At 49.2% G+C, this 22,334-nt stretch overlaps 5 protein-coding genes and 2 non-coding genes across 7 annotated transcripts; 2 read left to right on the top strand and 5 right to left on the bottom strand.

The window, feature by feature from the left end:
* Positions 1 to 2,092: 2,092 nt before the first annotated feature.
* On the bottom strand, positions 2,093 to 5,137 carry BX661DRAFT_200287 (uncharacterized protein; the record flags this gene model as incomplete). The annotated part of the gene is made up of 1 exon (XM_051538394.1): positions 2,093 to 5,137. One exon carries the CDS (start codon positions 5,135 to 5,137, stop codon positions 2,093 to 2,095), a length of 3,045 nt encoding a protein of 1,014 aa, XP_051389450.1.
* A 696-nt stretch (positions 5,138 to 5,833) lies between these two features.
* On the top strand, positions 5,834 to 9,982 carry BX661DRAFT_187101 (uncharacterized protein). The gene has a single exon (XM_051537150.1). It carries the CDS (start codon positions 6,064 to 6,066, stop codon positions 9,790 to 9,792), a length of 3,729 nt encoding a protein of 1,242 aa, XP_051389449.1. The 5' UTR covers positions 5,834 to 6,063; the 3' UTR covers positions 9,793 to 9,982.
* Positions 9,983 to 10,394: 412 nt separating this feature from the next.
* On the top strand, positions 10,395 to 12,200 carry BX661DRAFT_145685 (MCM2/3/5 family-domain-containing protein; the record flags this gene model as incomplete). Its single annotated transcript, XM_051533131.1, has 2 exons — positions 10,395 to 11,685; positions 11,773 to 12,200. The coding sequence occupies 2 exons, from the start codon at positions 10,395 to 10,397 to the stop codon at positions 12,198 to 12,200; spliced, it is 1,719 nt and encodes a 572-aa protein (XP_051389448.1).
* Positions 12,201 to 12,335: 135 nt separating this feature from the next.
* BX661DRAFT_200284 (uncharacterized protein) lies at positions 12,336 to 12,968 on the bottom strand (the record flags this gene model as incomplete). The annotated part of the gene is made up of 1 exon (XM_051538393.1): positions 12,336 to 12,968. One exon carries the CDS (start codon positions 12,966 to 12,968, stop codon positions 12,336 to 12,338), a length of 633 nt encoding a protein of 210 aa, XP_051389447.1.
* Positions 12,969 to 13,170: 202 nt separating this feature from the next.
* On the bottom strand, positions 13,171 to 15,267 carry BX661DRAFT_187099 (Fungalysin metallopeptidase-domain-containing protein). Its single transcript, XM_051537149.1, has one exon. The coding sequence runs from the start codon at positions 15,216 to 15,218 to the stop codon at positions 13,314 to 13,316; it is 1,905 nt and encodes a 634-aa protein (XP_051389446.1). The 5' UTR covers positions 15,219 to 15,267; the 3' UTR covers positions 13,171 to 13,313.
* A 722-nt stretch (positions 15,268 to 15,989) lies between these two features.
* On the bottom strand, positions 15,990 to 16,062 carry BX661DRAFT_t99. Its single transcript has one exon. It is a non-coding gene; the product is annotated as a tRNA-Arg (tRNA).
* Positions 16,063 to 17,901: 1,839 nt separating this feature from the next.
* BX661DRAFT_t98 lies at positions 17,902 to 17,973 on the bottom strand. Its single transcript has one exon. It is a non-coding gene; the product is annotated as a tRNA-Asp (tRNA).
* Between the last annotated feature and the right edge of the window lie 4,361 nt (positions 17,974 to 22,334).

The raw sequence follows: 22,334 nt of genomic DNA, 5'->3' as shown, positions 1-22,334 counted from the left end.
GAGGGGGTGTGAAGAGCACTGGTTGTCTAGTGTTAGAAAATGGGGTTGAATTTATAAAAGGCTTTATTACTGATGTTTCTAAAGTATTACTAGCGCCGGCCTCATCTTATATATGTGCCTTGTCGCCTTTGTTGTGCACATTATCGATTATGCGCTCCGTTGATGAAGACTGTATCTTCTGCGAGCAGACCGGTATCTTGGCAAGTCAATGTTGTGGTCTTTGTGTGTGTGCACTCATGCGTGTACATTGCAAAATGAGGAGCATGTTTGGGCATCAATGCAATGCCCCCCTAATTTACGCCTGCATGATTTAATTAATGCCCTATCAATCAGCATGTAGGTGGAAACCTGTTTCGCGACTCTCAACCTCAAAATCCACTTCCATATCCTCAGGCTGCACAACATCATCTCTCATTTTAATTGAAATATACACCCAAGTTTATAAAGTGCTTTAATATTTTTTATAGAATTTATTATTATAAAAATGCCCAACCCTGAACCAGCAGACGCTATGGATAAAATAATACACCAATATTCCTCCAAAGAACAATGTATTCCAAGTTCTGAGGTAAAGGTAAGGAAAAAACAGCACAAATAGTATTGATAAAATATTGTCTAACACGGAATTATATGCAAAAGATAAACCTTACAATACCTTTATTCTATTGGAGTACTGAGTTCTATAGTTGTATTACGTTATGCCTATCTGTTTGTAAATGCCAATTACAACATTGTAAGCATTTCACGGTAGGCAAATTTGCAGACATTGGTAAGGTAATACCATATAAGATAGTTATAACCTATCCATGATACAAGAATGTGACATATTTGCAACTGAAAGCAAGCCAAGATGTAACCTCGCCAATCTATTGAATTACTCTGTTTTTATATTGCAGGTGATCCCGCTAATAACCACCAAGAGTAAGTACATATAGAATGCAACACAACTAATATATTATATAACAGTGTATGCAACTACGTTTAACCATATACACAAATACCTTGTCCTTTTTAGCGTTTGTGCATTAATGTCTCAAATAGCAAGCTAGATTTTTAATTTCTTACAGCATCTTTTTATAATATTGTTTTCATTGTGAATAAATTGATTTAATTAAACAAAATAGTTATAATATATATAACAAATGTTCAGAATACATTACATGATAATAGTTGCTGTTGTTGGTGCCTGCGCAAAAGAAGAAAAAACAGGTAATAAATGCCCGTAGAAATTATATATACATGTTCATTTGATATTTCAATACCACAATGCTTGGCACTTGATGGTATCTCTCAGCACATGTGTAATGCAAATATAGCGCATAATAATATGTATTACTTAAAATGGACTACGAAAAGAGCTAAAGAGCTCACTACCCAGAAATCGCTGTGCGCATTAAATATCACAACATATTTCATGGGTTTACGCTGACACGTGACTCAGCGCCATTTCTGATGTTACATGTCTAATAATGATCAAAGTAATTTGATTAACTGTTCAAAAAATACTCCACTAATGTTATTATTTTATAGCTTTAGGTTTTATTGCATACAATACAATACATTGTTTTAACCACGCTCATTTGCTTTTGTACTCATTTATGTATATTTATATTATTAAACCATACAAAAAATGAAAAATTAAACTATAAAAAACACTCAAAAACACCACCGTTTAAAAAAATCCTTACTTTGGATTTTAAATATGAGCACTTGGCATATTTATTTCCCCCTTGTTTCTGTTATCTGGATGGGAGCATGTTAGGTTACTCTCCAAGCAGCTAATGCATTTGGGATACGGTGGGGCGAGTGAACAGTTGTACATAGCTTGACAGTAAATAAGTAGCTTTTATAATATATAAATTAATATAAAGATTAGTTTTGGTGAATAATTCGACTAAAAAATGAAAGAAAGAAGAAAGAAGGAATGAATAATAATGAAAAAATATCCTGTTTTTTGCCGCTTTCCTCTTTTTTCCCCTGCCTTGCCCCACAAAAAAAGCCAAAAAGCCAAAAAGATTATTTCCTTTTATTAAAAAGACATTATAAAGTCACTATTTCGCTCCGCCTCTCCATCCAGACTTAAAAATACATCTTACTTGTCCAGGTCAATATACATAGCGGGCAACATACCCTCAGCAGTGCGCTGCCCAATAATCCTAACCCTCCACCAACTCTCCGCCGAATCACCGTCCAACACCCTAACACGATCTCCCTCCTTAATCTCGAGTTCATCCTCGTGCTGCGGCGCATAAGCGTACTTGGCCGTGCCAAATCTCGCCTTAGTCCTCACCCACCCCCTGGACCCAGGTCCACCGAGCGACTCCGCGTAATCCTTTGGGAACCATCCGATTTTGCCGCTAGGATCCCAGCCATCGCCGGAGTCACCCATTGATTCTCTCAGAATCTCACCATATATCCATCCTTCTGCATGCGTTGGCGCAGACTTGAGCGATGCAGGCACTGGGCGCGTCTCCAAAAGATCGCCGGCATCTATAGTCAGCTCATCCGCACCCGGGGTGTCCGGCGCATAAGGGTAGAGGGCGCGCAGCCGCAGGTTCTCATGCTCTGACGGCACAGTCTGTGGGGAAAGCAGCAGACTGGCGAACGGGTTGCTGCCGCCTGCATTGTCGCCTGCGTTGTTGCCTGCGTTTGCCGCTGATGGGTTGGCAAACGCCGTGTTGAAACTGATGCTGCTCTGCACCGATGCCGCGCGCGCTCCCCTTGTGCCGGCACCAGACGCAAACGGGGGTTCTGCATTCAGGTCGCGCACAGACTCGTCGTCAGAACTTTCGTCACGGTCCCACTCCTCTTCGCTATCGCTATCGCCGCTGGCATTCGGACGTCCTGCTGCCGGCTTGGGCTCCGCAGCAGGCTGCGGTTGCTGCTGCTGCTGCTGCTGCTGCTGTGGTTGCTGTTTCTGCTGGTGCTGAACACCAAATGGATTACTGGCCACTGTGGGTTCCTTCACCTGCGGCACCACAGGTGGCTCCGGCTCCGGCTCAGTTTCAGGCAGTCCGAGGGCGCGCTGACGTTCGCGAAACCGCTCTTCAGCCATATCCTGCAGAATCTGGTCTCTCTCCTGCTTAGTTTTCGCCTGGGCCAGCCGGTCGGCAATACTCGGCGGGCCGTGGGACTTGGTCGGCTGCGACTCAGGCTTGGAAGCAGCAGCAGAAGCGGAGGTGTCTTTAGAAATAACCGGCGAAAAGGCCGATGTGCGCGTAGCAGCGGCAGCAGGGGGCTGCACGGGGACTTGTTCAATGCGGCGCAGGCGCGAAACAAGATCCTGGATCTCCTCATTATTCGCATTCTCCCACTTACGCGAGCCACCACCACCAGCTTGCTGGTCAAGCTTAAGGTCGCGCAGGGACCGCTGCACATGGGCCAGGCCTCCGGTAATGGTCTGCACGCGGTCCAGGCGCTCCTCATATACACGGTCAAGCTTGTCGGCCTCGGCCTGGCTCTGGCCCTCGTCCACAGACTCCATGGTCTCGCCCGTGAGCGCCGCCATGCGCTGGGCGACCAAGCGGGCAGCGCGTGACTCCATATCCGACCCACCGCCACCAGACTGCTTGGCATTGGCGCGGCGCTTGACGACGTCCTTTTTGGTATCGGCCAGCTCCTTAGCCACACGCTTGTACTCGGCGACCAGCCCAGGCATACGCTGCACCAGGTCGTTGACGCTTTCGGCAATCTGCGCACGCTTAGCCAGCAGCCGGCCGCGCTCGTCCTGCTGCGAACCAGCGGGGGAGGAGATGCTGAGTGGCGTTGTACGGTGGATATCCTCGATCTCGCGCTTCATGTCGTCGATGCGCCAACGGGCCGTAACGCGGCTCTCGGCGCGCTCTTTGTTCTGGCGCTCGGCCTGCGTGCGCAGTCTCTGGATGTCGGCCTTGCGGCCGCGCACGGCGTTGCGCAGCTGCTCGATGGCCTCAAGCGTGGTCTTGCTGGGCTCGGCGGTGGGCGTCGCCGGGCTGGGCGCATAGTTGGCCTTGCGGCGGTTGGCGCTCTTGTACACAAAGTCATCGTTGGTGTCGCTGGCGTAGTCGCCGTTGCTGCTGCCAGCATACGCACTGCCATTGCGGTGTGTGGCGCGCAGCGGACTGGCAGCCACAGGCGTAACGTCCTTAAACAGCAGCTGCTCCTTGATGTCGAGCAGCGAGGCCATAAAGTCTTTGCTGCTGCGGGGAACCAGCTCGCGTGGCAGCTCGCGCGGCAGCGGTGCGCCGGCGAGTCGGCGGAAAATAAGATGCATGGCGACACTAAACTCGTCGAGGTTCAGCTCGCCCTGGTTGTTGATGTCTGCCAGCGCCCATACCTGCGCCAGCTCGGCCTGCGCCAGCCCCGCTTGCGCAAATACTTCGCGTGCTTGGTCGCCCTTCAGAACGCCGCGTCTTCCAGAGTCCCAGCGCCGGAATACCGTCTCGTACTGCGCCTTTTCCTGCGCCGAGATCGCCCATTGGTGCTGGCCCTCGTTGGCGCGCGCGCCCAGGATGTTCTGGTGGAACGACTGCCGCACGCTGTTGAGCGCGCCCTGGCTGTCCTGCGGGGACAGCGACGGGAAGTTGGCCTCAAAGTCCAGCACGGACTCGGGAGCGGAGGGGTCAGATGCGAGCTGAGCGATTGGGTTGGGCGCGAGCTGGGCGATTGGGTTGGGCGCGAGCTGGGCGATTGGGTTGGGTGCGAGCTGAGCGCTGCTGAAGTGCATCGGTGACGGCATCGGCATGCCGACAGACTGCTGGTGGTGGATCTGCACAAACGACGAGCTGGCACCACTGCCCATTGGCATCATCGGAGTATGAACCCTCTGCATCTGCTGCTGCATCTGCATGGGCATTTGCATTTGCTGCTGCATTGGAGCTGGAGCCGGGGCCGGAGTCGGCATCTGCACCTGCACCTGCACTTGCGCCTGCGCCTGCGCCTGCGCCTGCTGCTGCTGAGCTCCCATTCTTGCATTGGCGGAATTCACCTCAGCGACAATAGTCGCAGGCAGCATATCAGGCAGTCCCTTGCCCTTGATCCGCGACTGCGCCAGAAACATCGCCAGAATAAACTCAGCCATCGACAGGCTACCCTTGCGCGTAACATCTGCGAGTTCCCAGATCCGCCCAAGATCGCTGACTGGCAGTCGTGACTGCATTAGTACCTGCCGTGCGGCATCGCCAGTTATGCGACCGCCATGGTTGGGCTGGAGATTGTCCTGGAAGAGCTTTGCAAAGTTTAAAAGTTCGTTGGCTGGAATAAAGCTTAGAGCCGGCAAGCCTACTTTAATATTTGATGAAAATGTAGGGGTTTCTGTTAGAAATAAAGTGCGTATTGAATGGAGGACCAGTAAACAGTGTTTTCTTCTTTTTGTTACCTTGTGCATTCATCTTGGAATTTATTCTAGTCAAAATGCATTAATATTCGAAAGGGGATAAGAGTAGAAATACAGCAAAAAAAGAAAGAAAAAACAAGTAGCAAAAGTAAGCGTACAGACAAAAACGAGATAAAAATTAAACGATACCCGCCAAAGAACTCATCCCACCCCATCCCACCCCACACCCTTATTTCTCTTTGAAAGAGAGCATCGAGGAGAGGAGGAGAGAGCGTGACGGATGGGATCTTCAGAAAAAGAACAATAATAATAACAAAAAGCACGTGGATGGAAAGTTGCCCAAAGAAAAAAACAAAATGGAGTAAATTATTTGATTACCGACACGCGTTGGTTGCCGTCGATTGGCTTAGAATTGCATTACTGCATTTGATGTAGCATTAAGTAAAAGCATTGAGTGTCACAGCCATCAAAAATAAAAACTCAGCCAGCACACATACGCTAAAAAGTCACAAATTGTAGCTTTCCTCATCTTGCTTCTTGAAGTTGAATTTCTGCTCTCTATTTTTTGTTTTAAATTTTTCATATACGCCATATATATTTTTCTCCTTGGTCACACCACACCATAAAGGAATAATAAAAGAAAAAGCCAATTAAAGGGAGCAAGCAGCAAACACAGATTTCTCTTTTATTTATTTGTAATCCTCTTTTTCTTTTTATCACCCCACTTTCTTTTTTTAAAGAGTAAGCAAATGGTTTACCAGTACATTGAGCGCACGGCAATTCCAGCCTGGGGTCCCCAACAGTCCGAGCCACTGCTAGCAGCAGGAACAGTGGCGGGTGCAATGGACGCGACGTTCAGCAATACGTCCTCTTTGGAGCTCTTCCGGCTGTCGACATCGGAGGACACGGCGGCGTTGGAAGCCGTAGGCAAGGCCACAGCATCGGCGCGGTTCCAGCGACTCGCGTGGTCAGGCAAAGTCGAGTCAGGCTCGCTGGGCGTCCTCGCTGGAGGCCTCGAGAACGGCGACATCACGGTATGGGACCCAGCCAAGATCCTCTCAGGCGAGGATGAAGCAGCGGTCCTGCACTCGAGCGCAGCGCACACGGGGGCTGTCGGTGGACTGGAGTTCAACCCGTTCCAGGCCAACCTGATGGCGTCGGGCGCGGGCAACGGCGAGGTGTTCATCTGGGACATAGTTAGCGAATTCAAGTCGTACTCGCCGGGCGCGCGGTCGCAGCGCATCGAGAATGTCACGGATTTGTCGTGGAATAACCAGGTGCAGCATATTCTGGCCACGGCCAGTGATACCGGCGCCCTGGTGGTGTGGGACCTGCGGTCGCGCCGCGAGGTCATTGCGCTTAACGGGCCCGGAGTCATCGGCAGTCAGGCAGGCGGCGCACGCGGGGGCATTTCTGCAGCCGTATGGAACCCGGCGTCAGCCACGCAGATTGTCACGGCGTCCAGCGACGACAACAACCCGGTGATTATGCTCTGGGATCTGCGTAACGCTAACGCGCCCTCGCAGACATTTGCCGGCCACCAGCGCGGCATTCTATCGCTCTCGTGGTGCCGCAAGGACCCAGGCCTGCTGCTGTCCAGCGGCAAGGACAACCGCACGGTGTGCTGGAACCCGGCAACTGGCGAGATCGTCGGCGAGCTGCCGCCCAGTAACAACTGGGTATATGATGTGCAGTGGAATCAGGCCAACCCCAACCTGCTCAGTGGCGCGTCCTTCGATGGCCGCGTTAGCCTGTACTCGCTGGCGCGCGAGGGTGCTGTGGAGGAGGCTGTGGCGACTGACGACCCGTTTGCGCCGCAGTCGACGTCGGCGTTTGCGCCGTCCCTGTCGCTCAAGCGGCCGCCCAAGTGGCTGGCACGGCCATGCGGCGCGGCATTCGGGTTTGGCGGCCAGCTGGTGCACTTTGGCCAGCAGCAGCAAGGCGCATTAGTCAGCATTACGGAGTTTGTGTCGGAGCCTGAGCTCGCGCAGCAGGCCAGGCAGCTGGAGGAGCTGCTTCAGGATGACCGTGCGGCTGAGCTGTGCCGCGAGCGGCTCGAGCAGAGCCGGGGGTCGGACCAGGAGCGCTCGTGGCAGGTGCTGCAGATCCTGTTTGAGTCCGACGCGCGCGACAAGCTGGTGCGCTTCCTGGGCTTTGACAAGGAAGAGGTCAAGGGCCGGATTGCCGAGCTGATTAAGGCCAAGCGCGCGGTGACGGAGGCAGAGGAGGCTGTGGAGGCGGCAGCGGCGTCTGAGCAGGCTGCTTCTGAGCCCGAGGCTGAGGCCGAGGCCCAGAGCGAGGACAGGTCTGAGGAGCAGGATTCTGCCGCAGAGAACCCGTTTGCCAGCTCAATATCACTGGACGCCGATGCCGACGACTTCTTCAGCAAACCGATCGATGTGTCGGCCATCGACTCGACAGCAGCCACGGTCGGCTCCGCCGAGCCATCAGTGATCGAGTCCTCAGCCGATGCGTCAGTGCGCGCGCTGCAGCTGGCATTCTCCGGCCCGTTCCACATCTATGATAAGCGCAAGGACATTGCGCTGGAGGATGCCGACGGTCTGATCACCCGTGCGGTGCTCCTTGGCGACATCGAGGCTGCCGTCGAGCTGTGCATTGAGCAGGAGCAGTTCGCTGACGCTCTGATCCTGGCGACCTGCGGCAGCGCCGAGTTGGCGCAGCGCGTGCAGCAGGCGTACTTTGCCAGACGCGCACAGCAGGCGTCATATGTGCGGCTGTTGCATGGGATTGTGCTCGGCGACTTGGGCGATGTCGTCGGGAATGGCGATTTGGACGAGTGGGATCAGATTATGGCGCTGCTGTGCACGTATGCGCAGGGCGACCGGTTCAGCACCTTATGCGAGCAGCTAGGCGCGCGGCTCGAGCAGGCCGGGCAGCTGGCCGACGCCGTTCTGTGCTACCTGGCGTCCGGCAATCTGGACAAGGTAGCGCGCATCTGGATTGCGCGCGAGCAGGCGTTAGTTGGTCTCCAGCGGGTGCGCGCTCTCCATGCGGTAGTCGAGAAGGTGTCGGTGTTCCGCAAGGCCGTGCAGTTCGTGGACCCGGCGGTGTCGAGCGAGGATTCGCCAGTGTTTGAGCTTGGCGCGCTGTACGACGCGTACGCTGAGTATGCTGCGTTCCTCGCTTCGCAGGGAATGTTCGACATTGCCGCGCGCTACTTGGAGCGCACTCCGGCTACATACCGCTGCTATTTGCCCACGGGCGAGGACGCGCTGGCTGCACTGCGCAACCGCTTGGCAATTTCGCCCGATGTGCCTTGGACGCCGGCTCCTGTTGGCGCAGACTATGAGGCCCAAGAAAAGGCTGCGGCTCTGGCGCAGGGCCAGGCGCAGGCGCAGGCACTGGTGCAGCAGCAGGCCCAGATGCAAGCCCAGGCTCAGATCCTCCAGCAGCAGAAGCAGCAGCCTCAAATGCAGGCCCGGACCCAAATCCCTCAGCAGCAGCAGCACCAGTTTGCGGCCGCCAGCAATGTCTACGGCTCTGCACCCACCTACGGCATGCCTGGGGCGCAGCACTACCCAAGCGGGCCAGCATACGGGATGACGCAGTACGCGGCAGCCAATACGTTCCCGCCGCCGCCCCAGCCGCTGAACCCAGCATCAATCCCTACGGGCAACACGCCGCCGCCACGCCGCGAGGAGGCCGCATGGAACGATCCGCCAATGGTGGCCAAGCCTGCGAAGCGTGCATTGCCCCCGGCCGCCGCTGCCATTGCTACGCCGTTCCCCCAGGGACGCGGTACTCCGCCCCCGGCTGCAATGACGCCCTTTGGAGGCCCACCGCCGCCTACGGCCCAGCAACAGCAGCAGCAGCAGCAGCAGATGCCGCCGAGGGGCGGCTTTGTGCCGACAGCCAATAAGCCTCTGCCTGCGGCACCGGCTGTGCAGATGATGCAGCCGCAGCAGCAGCAGCAGCCTGGTTTCATGCCTTCGACGCAGCAGCAGCAGCCCGGCTTCATGCCATTGCCGACCCAGCAGATGCAGCAGCAGCCCGTCTCCACGCAGCCGACGCGCGGCCAGGTAGTCTCCGCAACACCCGCACAGGGCGCCACACCAGTGAACGCCAAGTCACCAGTACCACAGCAGCAGCAACAGCAGCAGCAAACCACCAAGTACCCAGCGGGCGATCGCAGCCATATGCCCGCCGAATGGGTAAAAATCGTCGGTTCGCTGGGCGCTCACTTGGCGCGGGCCAAGCAGTTTGCCGCGCCGGCGCAGAAACGCATGGTAGAGGATGCCGACCGCAGACTTTCGCTTTTGTTCGATCTGATGAATTGCGCCGAGGTTAAGCCTCAGCTTGTTGCCGGCTTTGAGCAGCTTTGTGCGGCGCTGGATGCTAGGCAGTTCCCGCAGGCCTTGCAGTGCCAGGCGGAGCTGATGACTTTGGGATCGGAGATTACAAGCAATTTGGTTGGTGTCAAACACTTGATCAATGTGCTGAAGACGCTGCCGATGTGAGAATATTAAAATTAAATTAAATTACATTTTTGCTTGGCTTTGTTTTGTTTTGTTTGGCCCCCTTCCCCCGTGATATGGGAATGTGAGCCCAATATACGATTCAAAAGTCCATTTTCGCTTCTTAATTCTTTGCAAATATGCACCTGGTTTTTGGCAGTTCGGTGTTTTCTAATTTTTCATTTAATTCGTTCCAAAATAATATTCAACTCTCACCAGCACCTGGTTTCTGACGTTTTTTTTAAAAATCATTTTTTATTTAACGTTTTGTGGCTTTAAAAAACACATCATTGGTTTCCTCTACAAAGAGGTTCGTATTATCTTTCCAAAAAGAAATGGAGGATATTCACACGGACGTGGTCCAAGCAATGCAGCTATTTCTCGAGCAAACCTACCCACGAGAAATCGACCACCTCATGAGCAACACCGACACCGATCAGCAATCACTCCATATAGACATGCACACATTAATACAGTCCAGCCATGAGCTCGCCCAGCTCCTCATGGAAAAACCCACCTTATGCTTGCCTCTTTTCGCCACTGCCCTGCACCAAGCACAGCAGCAACAGCAACAAATGCAGCAACAGATGCAGAAACACAACGGCATGGTAGACCAACACCAATTGGAGGTGAAACCGCAGGCGGTGGTCAGGGTGACTAATCTGCCGAATAACCCGGCGGTGGTGCGCACACGAGTGCCTGGGTCGGAGGATGTCGGCCGCTTGGTTTCCATGACTGGTACGGTGATTCGCACAGGAATGGTGAAGATGATGGAAACACACCGGGCGTTTACTTGCGCCAAGTGCCGCGGTTGCTTCAATGTGGCTGCGGAAGTCGAACAATATGGGTATATTCCACGACCCACACGATGCTTGGCTGCCGGCGAGGACTACTGCAATTCAGCGGATTTCATACCAGCATCCTCGGAGCAACAGCAGCAGGGGTGTGTGGATTACCAGGAGATCAAAGTACAGGAGCAGGTGGGTCGCCTGGCATTGGGCACCATTCCACGCGCAATCGTGACTATTCTCGAGGGCGACCTTGTGGATAAAGCAAAGTCTGGCGACTCTGTGACAGTGACCGGCACAGTGCTTCTGCGATGGCGAGCGACCACCGTGGGCGAGCGACCAGACGTTGCCCTGGCGCTGCGCGCGTCCAGCGTCCTCGTGCACAGCAGCGACCAGCACTCCTCCGCAGCCACCCTGCAGGATGATAATGGCGCGGAGTTCCGCCACTTCTGGGCATCGCATGCATTGGCGCCGATGCGCGGCCGCGACCACGTAGTGGCGGCCATGTGTCCTGGCGTCTATGGCCTGTACTACGTTAAATTGGCGGTGCTCCTGGTGCTCCTGGGTGGGGTCATGCGCGAGGATGCCCAGGGCATGCGGGTACGCGGTGACATGCATTTGCTGCTGGTGGGCGACCCCGGCACGGCCAAATCCCAGTTTCTCAAATTTGCTGCGCGCCTCGTGCCCCGCTCCGTGCTGACCACCGGTGTGGGGTCGACGGCCGCCGGACTGACGGTGACGGCGGTGCGCGATGGCGCCGAGTGGCAGCTTGAGGCCGGCGCCCTGGTGCTGGCGGACCGCGGAATCTGCTGCATCGACGAGTTTGGCAGCGTGAGGCAGGCGGAAAAGGCGACGATTCTGGAGGCCATGGAGCAGCAGAGCATTTCGGTGGCGAAGGCTGGGATCGTGTGCAAGCTGAATGCCCGGTGCTCGGTGTTGGCGGCGATGAATCCGCGCGGCAAATACGACCCCCATCAGGATTTGACCGTTAATACGGCCTTGTCGTCGCCGCTGCTTAGTCGGTTTGACCTCATTATGGTGCTGCTGGATACGCAGGACGACGAGTGGGATGCGCGCATTGCGGATTTTCTTCTGGGCGGGCCCACCAGTGGAGCCAATGGAGCCAATGGAACCAATGCAGCCAGTGGAGCCAATGGAGCCAATGGAACCAATGCAGCCAATGCAGCCAATGCAGCCAATGCAGCCAATGATGGTGCTGACGACACTGGAGTGTGGGGTTTTGACCGGCTGCAGGCATATGTGGCCCTGGTGAAGACGCGAATCCACCCGACAGCCACCGGCCCCAGTGAGCAGGTGCTGACCCGGTACTACCAGCTGCAGAGACAGCGGGACTCGGCCAATACCGCGCGCACCACCATCAGGCTGCTCGAGAGCCTGATTCGCCTGGCGCAGGCTCATGCCCGCTTGATGTTTCGCAGCAGTCTGCGGGTTTGTGACGCCGTCATGGCGGTTGTGCTGATGGAGTCCACGATGCTGTCGGCATCCGTGCTAGCGCCAACCGACGCCCTGCATTCGCCGTTCCCTGAGGACCCTGATGCTGCCTATGCGCTGCTGGAAAAGCAGGTCCTGGCTCAGCTGAATCTCGACGGGCTAGCTGACTAGGCCCAACGTGCATTTTTCCTAAATGTAAAAAATTTAATAATGTGTATTGGATGAGCTCCTTTTAGAGACCTTGTCAACCGCTCTGTGCGCTGCCCTTGTCTATTATACTTTAAAAATAATAATTATTTATCTGGGTTAAATAAACTTTTTGGCGCTGTCCAGCGCTGTGCGCATGTCCTTGGCGTCGGGATCCAGCGAGCATCCGATCTGGAACTCCTGTGCCGCCTGTCTGCATCTGCCCATGCCCATCAACGCGCGGCCCATTCTGAAATGCCCCTTACTCCACCCACGCTTCAGCCTCGTCACCACCTCGGTATCCCAATACGCCTCCGACGGATGCCCAAGCTCCAGCAAGCACGCCGCGCGATTACTCAACAAAACCGTCGCCTCCTCAATAACCGTCGCGCTCGGATCCCACAGCGGCCTCTGCGATGCCACATTGATCGCCTCGGTATATCTCTGAGCTGCCTCAAAGTAACCTTGCGCACGGAATACGTCGTTACCGCTGGTTTTCAGCCGTTGGATCGCCTGGCCGATCTGCGGGTTGGGTGGTGGGAGCGCCCCGTTGTTGGCAGTGAGCTGTCGCGTGAAGAAGTTCTGCGTTGAGTAGTCGATGGTGCACTCTGGGCAGACCTGCTTTTTGTGAGTTGTGCAGTGCAAAAGCCCGTCGATTATAGTTATGTTGCTGACGTCTGGAAGCTCAAGGTGCTGCGCGTCGGCTTCGGTCGGGAATACGGGACGCGGTCCAAATGCTGCAGCGGTAGACATGCTAAGGTAAATCGAAAACTAATTAATTAAATGCCTGTGGTGGTGATGAAATAAAAAAAGGGAGAGGAGTGAGAACTAAAATGAGATTGCGTCAAATGAGACAAAACAGCAAAGAAGAGAAGCAAAAAAGGCGCAAATAAGCTAACGAGCGACGTAAATGCACTTTTGCTGTTTCTGTCATTTTTCATTTTTTTTCTCTCTCGCATGCAACGCCACCATCTCTGCCTTCCTCGCCTCGGAAGGCACCTTTGGCTGTCGTCACTTCATTGGCTCGCAGGCCGCAAACAATAAAAAACACACGGCACGTGATGATATTAATTCTAACGAACAGAAAAAAACCCTCGCTCATACTTTCAGGCACTCAGCCGGCACAGAGAAATCCTCGGTATGCGTCGTTCCATCTTTCCCTGTCGCATTAACGCCAAGCCCGCGTTTCGCAAACGCCTTCCACAGCACGCAGCGGTTAGATCCGCCGGACAGATTGCTCTCTGCTTGCAAAATGGCATTCCGCGCATCCACAAACGACGGATTGCATGGCTGCAGTTTCATTCCATCGAGCAGAATCTGCAGCATAATTGAGTTTCCCTTGGTCAGATCGCGGGCAAAAAGATCCTCAGCCATGCCGTTTTTGGTGATCAGCGCCCAGGTAGCCTCATACAGCATTTCCGCCCAGACTTCTCCGATACTGTGCACTTCCTTGTAGTCTGGGCGGTCCAAGAACTGGTAGGTCGACGGGTTGGTTGTGATGCTGGTCGAGTAAGGGTACTTACGGATGTTCTTTGTGTAGACGTAGTCGCCGAGAGTCAGATCGGTTGCGGCTGTGTATGAGGTATTGAGCCTGAGCAAATTGGCCACGGCGTCGCTCCAACCTTCGCCCATGCCGCCAGACTCGTTGGCCGACAGGCAGTCCGAGTTGGCTGCGCCGCCGGTCAGCCGGTTGGATATTCCATGGGTGTACTCGTGCGCAACAATGTCCTGCTCCAAGCTGCTGTCCCTAGAGGGCGTCGTCTGCGTCCAAATGTACATGCGCATTCGCGGGTGCTGACCATCCGGCGGCGTCGCAAAATTGGCATTATCCGTGCCGCTTCCGTCCTGCGTATTGGCAATAACAGAGTCACTCGCGAGCCCTTTACCGCTGTAATTGATGTCTTGGAAATTGCCCGCTTCCTCAGTGAACCCATATATGAAGGAGAGATCGTGCATCAGGTTGTTTGTGTAGAACAGCTGCGTGATCGAGGCATCCACATATGTCGCAGGCTCTTTGGTCAAACCCAACGGGTAGCTGAACTTGCCACTGACAGATTTGGGCCGGTGATTCAATCTCCAGCTTGATCCGCCGTCGGGATTGCTTTGCGCCCAGACATTATTTCCTATCGTGGACTTGCCTGTTGACCAGCCCCTGGGGCTAGCCACATGGCTGGCCGGGTTCGACAGCAGTCTGCGCTGGCCATCATCTGGCGACAACACATTGCGCGGGTACACAAGGTATGATTCGGACTGCGAGTACCAGTCGGCGAGCCTGACCACCTTGCCACTGCCATCCACGTAGCTGTTCCACCAATGGTCCTGCTGCTCAACAATTATGCGCCACACAGGAACCAATTGCTCGCTCTCATTTTGGACATATGCACGCTCAGCCATGGCTGTGCCATCCAGCGCCAGCTTGGTTGGAATGCCCTCGATTGAAATCTGCTGACTGCCCAAAAGTCTATTCACTGTGGAGACTGTTACTTGGTCGAGGTCAGAGGAGCTCAGTGGAATGTCCAAGTGCTTGGCCAGTGCGCCGAGTGCCTCCTTGGCTGAGTCACCAGATGTCTTGACAAACTGGGCGGCCTCATGGAGCGACGTCTGGGGTGCAAACGTATGGCTGGATGAAATAACCTTGTTGCCCTTTATGTTGACATTGGCTACTGAATTGGATATATCCATGCTGTCGAGGGTCTGAACCAGGTGCACATGGGTGATTCCAGTAAAAGTGTCGATAAACTGGTGGCTGACTCGGACATTGTCTTGTGGGATGCCGACGGTTTGGCTGATGAACCGCACAGCGGCATTGCCCAGAGATTCGACAGAGTCCGTGGCACTGTTGGGAGTTATGGTGAGGAGCGGGATGGGCTCAGGGTGTATTATCAGTCCGTCGTTGTTCTTGAGTTGCGGTTGAATTGGCTTGGTTGCTGAAGACACATGGCCATGTGCAATGGTCGCGGCCAAAGTGGCTGCAAAAATTAGGCTGGGAATGGATACTTGCATTTGTTAAAAAAAGTAATAGAAAATACACTTAAATAATATATAATAATAGTTTGTGGTAATAAAGCAATTAGTCAAATTAGGTATGCTTGTGTGCTCCTTTTTATATGTGCGGGAGGTGTGTGTGTATGTTTAGATTTGTGAATGTTTAAATTTTTATGTGTTTGGAAATTGGTATATTTAGATGTCGGGAGTATGTTTGATCGCTGTTTTATTTGTTTGGTAGTTGTGATGCGCTAACTTTGCTACCGCGGAAAGCCTATAGTGGTTATATTTATATATAAAAAAGTAAAATATTAATCTCTAGTCTGTTGTCGCAAACCAAAAAAGAAAATGTTTGTTTGTTTGTGTCGAATCTATTTTTAACAATTAAGATTGCAATTTGGAAATTAATTGGAGATGGAAAATGTATTTGTTTAGCAACATGACCACTACTATTGTAAATATTCTTCTCCAAGGCGCCATATTTTAAATTTATCACGACTACTCAGCCATGCATTTATCCATATGCTGATTACAATGTCCAGTCACGCCATTTTATCCTTTCCTTTATGTCTAAAACAAAATTATATGTGTGACCTACTGCTCATGGCTGCGTTAGTCACTCACTCAATAAATAAATAAAAAAAGGTGCATATGATGAGTGCATCCATTGAAAATACATGGCTGGCAATTCACCATTATTCTACAATAGTCGACTTTGGTTAAATGACCGCCGGTAGCAATCACATGCTCAATTAACATATTGCCCCAAAAACAGCAAAAAAAAGTGTACGATCGCGCCAGGGCTCGAACCTGGAATCTCTTGATCCGTAGTCAAGCGCCTTATCCATTGGGCCACGCAACCTTTATAAGCAGGCAATTAAGCTGCCAATTAACTTGTTGATAACTAAGTCTAATCATACAAACAGCTCTTGACAAAACAATATTTTTTGTTGTAAAACTAAAAAACATTTGATTGGCCGTTTTTCATCGGCCTTATTTCTATGGCCGAGACAACAGCAGCCCATTGTGGCAAGATAAAAACCTGTGCCTTCAAGAAGTTATATATATATATTCAACTATAAAAATGTACTGTTGATTTGGTTGTTTATAATATAGTTGAACCGTAAAAAATAAATAGATATTTGGTTGGCAATCAGTTTGAATAAATAACCAATAACCAACTCATTCATTCATTCAATTGTAGATGAGATGGGCCTCCTTGGTTGACGCCGTGTTGAACAGCTTTATTTCATTGGCACGACGCGTCACCAATCCAGAAAACACCTTTCCGCTGGCTTTATTCCATTTACCTAGCTCCTGCTCAGCAACCAGGTTGGGATCCTCTTTGTTATTTAGGCGCTTGATCAGCATTGATGATTGCATATTGCTGAATCCGATATTGAACGTCCAGGAGATCTGTGCCCAACAACATTTGTATCATAGAGGGGCAGAAAATGGCAATGATGCTGTTATAATAAGGCTGTGTGAGGAGCACTAGTTGTCTAGTGTTAAAAGTTAGGGGTGATTTTATAAAAGGTTTTATTACTAATGTTTCTAAAATATTACTAGGGCCGGCCTCATCTTATATATGTGTCTTGTCGCCTTTGTTGTGCACATTGCCAATCATGCGCTCCGTTGGTGAGAACTGGATCTTCTGCGAGCAGACCGGTATCTTGGAGAGTCAATGTTATGGTTTTTGCGTGTGTGCGCTCATGAGTGTGAATTGCAAAATAGGGAGCATGTTTGGGCATCAATGTAATGGCTCCCTAATTTACGCCTGCATGATTCAATTAATGTCCTATCAATCGACATGCAGGTGGAAACCTGTTTCGCGATTCTCAACCTTAACATTTACTTTCACATCCTCAGTCCGTGCAATAATGCAAAGCTCCATTGATTCGGCCGAAATTAAAATGGATAGACAAATAGTTTATAAAGAAAAGAAAAGCAATATGTTTGGATATAAAATACTCAATATATGCTTTATAAGTGTTGCTTATATTGAATAGAAAAGTTTTCTGAACATTTGTCTATGAACTGAGCAAAAACCTATACATTATAATTTTTTTGCGTTATTATTGTCTCAAAAATTGACTAAAAAGTGTGTGATTTCAGCCACATATTCTCTCTTCAATATTAGTGACACATTCAGCGCGCAAAAAGCATACGTTTGGGTTTTCTTTGTTGTGCAGGTGTTATTTTGTTTTTAAAAATTAATAAAACAGTAGAATATTCCACTGCTTGCACATTGTATATAAATAATACACACCGCCATTAAAACGTTTTAATGGCGGTGCAAACAATGATGGCATCAACACATAATGTATAATCAACTGAGTACCCATCAACTAAACGTTTACTTGGCTTTAATCACTGTCAACTAATTTGACAAGCACACGCTCAATGTATTTTTGACATAACCGTTGTTTCACAAATCGGCCGAGGTTACGTGTTGAGACTCACCACAGTTGGCTGGCCGTTTCGTAGTTTAAAAATGCTTCAAGACTCAGGAAATGCAAAGCGACAAAGCATCATTTTTTGATCTATAATACACAGCACAAAAGCATACACTGAAGCGGCAGTGACCGTGCTAGCAAGCGCAAAGTCGACAAATAAGGAAATAAAATAAATGTTGGGGGTAGAAAAAACAGATCAACCTTGAACTCATAAAGCCAATTAACAAAAAAGGGGCAAAAATAAGCTCTCTGACCGGGAATTGAACCCGGGTCGCCAATGTGACAGACTGGCGTACTCGCCACTATACTATCAGAGATTGCTTAAACTGATTTTTTGAAACTAATCAGTTACTGTTGATAAACATTAATTAAAATAATATAAATGCCGTATAGTAACTGAAGGCGGTAATTTGTTTATTAAGCACAGTTTTGGGATTGCCACCCAGAAATGTCAATTGAGCTGCAGGTGGCAGAGCATAATCCAGACTTACAGACTAAAAATACTACTGTTTTATGATATAAAGTCAACTGGTAAAAAAATATATATGCCGCATACTGTTTTAAAATATTATGAACTTTGAAAATATTAAAAACCCCATTTTCCCGCAAACATTTTCTCTAAAAAATAATTGACACACAATGCTAAAACCATAACAAATTCTTGAATTAAAAATATTAGCCAAAATCGTGTTATTTATTTATTTACCAAATTTATGCTATAGAGTACAAGGGAATGGAATGTGGAAAGTGGAAATTTGATTTATTTAGTTTTTTTGTTACAAAATGCTACCAGTCCATTGAGCGTACTCGTCGTACCAATCGTACTCGAAAGACAGAATGCATGCAGAGTACTCGGTATAAATCCAATTTTCCGCGATAGCTTTCAGCTTGCTGTTAAAATCAGTTGTATCTGTAAAGTAAATGCGAAAGTGTGAAAAACGAGGGCACAAGACAAAAAGCGCAACCGTTTCCATTATATTATTTTTGCAACTGCCCCGCCATCAGGAAAGTATAAAGAGTAAAAATAATTACCAAATATTCCGCTTATTGCCTTAATATGGTTAACTAGGGCGTTGCGACGTATGTCATTGATACTTGGCTCTATGTCGTTCGGATAGTACCTAATGCTGCGCAGACAAGGTGCATGCCTCAAAATGGCAACAATAAATGAAAACCGCACAGTCCCCTCGGTAAATACAAGTGTTTGTAATGTTTCAACTACGCTAAACCTGTCAACTCCAGCCAAAAAAATAACATCAGAGAATTGTCCGTGGAATTCAACCATATTGACATATTCTGACGAGCTGACTGCTGCAAAAAGGTAAAATTAAAAGTAAAAAATAGCTGCTGCTACAAATCCGTGATTAGTTCTTAATGGCATGTGTTCTACCAGAGTTGTGGACTACAGACGGGGAAAAGCAATGCCATCAAAAATTCGATGTCTGATTGCAATGGGCAGAAATGAAAAATTAAAGACAGCACGTAGCTTTTCAAGCGTGCTGTTGTTGCCTCTAAATGGGGCGTCATCGTTGAACGTATAGTCGCCGTTGAATAAGTGATTTGAGGCAGGGAAAATATACAAAATCATTGACAAGCTGTACCGGCACCGCTGGAGTATTAGACGCATTTTTATCGTCTGGATTTCCAAAGGCAATGTCCTCCAAATTAGAGTATGCTTTAGTGGCGTCTTGTTCATCGTGCAATAGAGCGCTTACATACTGCCTGGGATAAAGAAAAATCCCCAACACCTTCAGCAGTGCGGAATTGCGACGCACACCCTCGACTAACTTAAAGTGATCATCCCTGCACGTATACAAAAACCGAGTGATGTTGGAAAAAGATGGAGATATTAAAAGGAGGGGGAGCTGTCCATGTATTGGCTCAGGCTTGAACTCATAAAACTCCAATCGTTGGACACCAAGATATATTTCATGTTGCCTCGCTGAAAAAGTGACAAAGGTGTTGTTGGCCCATACCAAAGCTGACATTGGTACCAATTGTCACTCCTATTTTTTGCACGGCGGGTGCCATGCATTTAATTAATATCAAAATATTCATGATATTCTGCACTGCTATGACTTTTTTGTGCCCACGAAGGCCGAGAAAAAAGGAAAAGCAACAACGCTGACGCCAAATGTTTGCACCTTTGTAAAAATAAAATTGTCACCAGGCGATCTTAAGACCATAGAGTACATGTGGTAGGCCACGGTGGGGATGCAGTAGGAAATAAGAAGAATACTTATGGCAAGATGGTTACAGGGGAAAGAGGGCTGGTAAAGGGCCACATGCCAATTGGGGAACAAGTAGATGTAAGAGTCGGAAGGGCGAAATGTGAAATTGAGTTTGGTAAATGTAATTGTTATAAACACGGAGCACCAAAGATGAGAAGTATGAAGAATGGATGATGCCAATTTTCTGTCGTTATTGTAGATAGTTTGATTGGTGTTTAGATGATAGTTGATAATGGATTCGATAATGTGCTGAGGAAGAAGTCGGAAGGTTAAAGGGTTTGCCATTTTAAAAATTAAAAATTACAAAAAGTTAATAGAAAATTAGAGAATGCTGAAAGTTTTGAGAGAAAATACAAAAGTGAAAAACGACAAAAGAGAAAGCTGGGAAGGGATTTTATACCTTGCAGACCGCCAGTTTTCTGCAGGGTAGAGACGGTCCAGTCCACTTGTTTGTGGACCATTGGTCTTGCAAGGTGCCACAATATCACTGCACCACCATTTTGCCACGGGTAAATAATTTCCATGTGCTGATCGGCGCCATGTATGTTGCGCGTGTGATTGACAATACCCTCGCAGTTTTCTATTTAAAGCAATGCGAGTACTCGTATATAAACGTGCGCGATCAACCATGACTTGAACAATTGGCAGCGAGCGTTATAAAAATAGTGTCTTGTATTCCTGGCGATAGTATACGCCGAATCCAAATTAAAACCATATGTTTGATATTTCAATCAATGCATCTATTTTCTTTCCATTGGATTAATGAATTCAATTGTCAATATTTTTTTTACTTTTTTAATGAGTTCCAATTTGTCCCCTTTTCAGTCGCTTTCCCTTGGATATTGTTGGTTTGATGGGCATGTTTTTTGCGTCAAACATTTGCAATGTTGCCACATTTGGCGCATGGTCATTTTGAGGCTGGTTTGCCTCGAAATAACCTTGGAATGTCTTATTGACGGCACATCAGGTGGGGCTTTGATTTAAATGAGTTCCCAACAAAACCATCTTGTGAAAGTCATTTTCATCGTAGTATTCAGCCAGTTAAGCCTAAAGTTCAAACAAAGGATACTCCGTTTTATTGAGCCACGCCAGCCCGGCCTTGTTTTCCCAAAACATGCACGCACTGAGGGCCCTGCTTCCTAAATGCAGGATCAGCAGTGCAGTCACGGCAGATCCGACCTAGCACATAGCGGGCAATAGCAAGGGACACCAGACAGAGTGTTTTGGCAATCCGTGGAGTTGGAGTTAAAATTGTTTCCACGAATTACAAGGACGACCAGCAGCGGGCTAATATCCATATCTTGGGCAGACTGTGCTCCGACTTGTGCAAAGGCGTGAGTCATGTGTCTATCAAATTGCCGTGTGCTATAGGTTCATATGTTCTAAGACACAACTGTATAGGTGAATTAACCTGCTTTAAATATTATCAGAAAGATGACCGCCATGCGGTTATTGAGCTTATCCGGTTGGGTGCTGTTACATTGTGGTCAGTGGGGTTGTCCTTTTTGTATGACCAAGAGCAGAGTGGGTTTTGTTTGACAATTCAGGCTGCACGATTGTGAACCCTGTGTTAAAAAGTCTTGTCATTCATATATGTACGAGTTCACACATTTTCTGCGAGCTTGCTACGGATTGAACAGTTCCTTTTTCGAATCTCAAGTCTCTTGACACATCATCCATTTATCAATATGACAGTTACACGTTCAGGGGAAACGGCAGCATGCTTGAGTGCATTTTTATATTTCTTGACATAAACTCCATCGAGTTACTTGAGCGTGTTTGCTACATACACACAGCCACAAATCATTTCTATCCAACTTCAAAGTAAACAGCTACAGGCTCAGTATTATCTAATCAACGGTCGATGAGACTCAATATGCACTTAAAAACATTGGTGTTGCGCAGTTGTCGATGCGCAGACTAGGGCTATCAGGCGAATTTAAAAGGAATGTGCTTTTTGAAGGCAGCTTGGTCTGCAGCATGAGCCAACATAATTCAGTCGCTTTGTATAAATGCTTCGTATTCATTTTTGACACCATTGCTATTGTGTACTATTTTATTTATGTGGTTGTAGTGCGCAAATGAGTAGGCAAAATGCATCAAATTACAGCAGAGCATAACAAATTTGGATCTATTTTAAAGCAGTTCGCTTAAACAAAAGCGGGTTTATATAGCAATGCAATACACTTTTTCCATATTAGCAAACTTTGGGGTTATCTCAAATCCAAGATAGCATCGCAACACGAGTTAAAGGGCATGTATGCAGTTTTGAAATATTTATTATTCCGAAAATGAACTAAAAGAAAGCTAAGGGATGAACAGCCTCCACTGTTTACATTCATTGGTATTTATGTGTGTATGAATTCCCAAATATCCAAGTAGGGAATTAACTAGCGATTTATTCATTAATCAATCACCGGAGACAGGCCGCAATTTCTTGTATCACA

The sequence above is a fragment of the Kickxella alabastrina genome, assembly GCF_025024165.1.
Source record: "Kickxella alabastrina strain RSA 675 chromosome Unknown BX661scaffold_24, whole genome shotgun sequence".
NCBI classification, from domain to species: Eukaryota; Fungi; Kickxellomycota; class Kickxellomycetes; order Kickxellales; family Kickxellaceae; genus Kickxella; species Kickxella alabastrina.
This window is presented reverse-complemented; position numbering and strand designations above follow the sequence as displayed.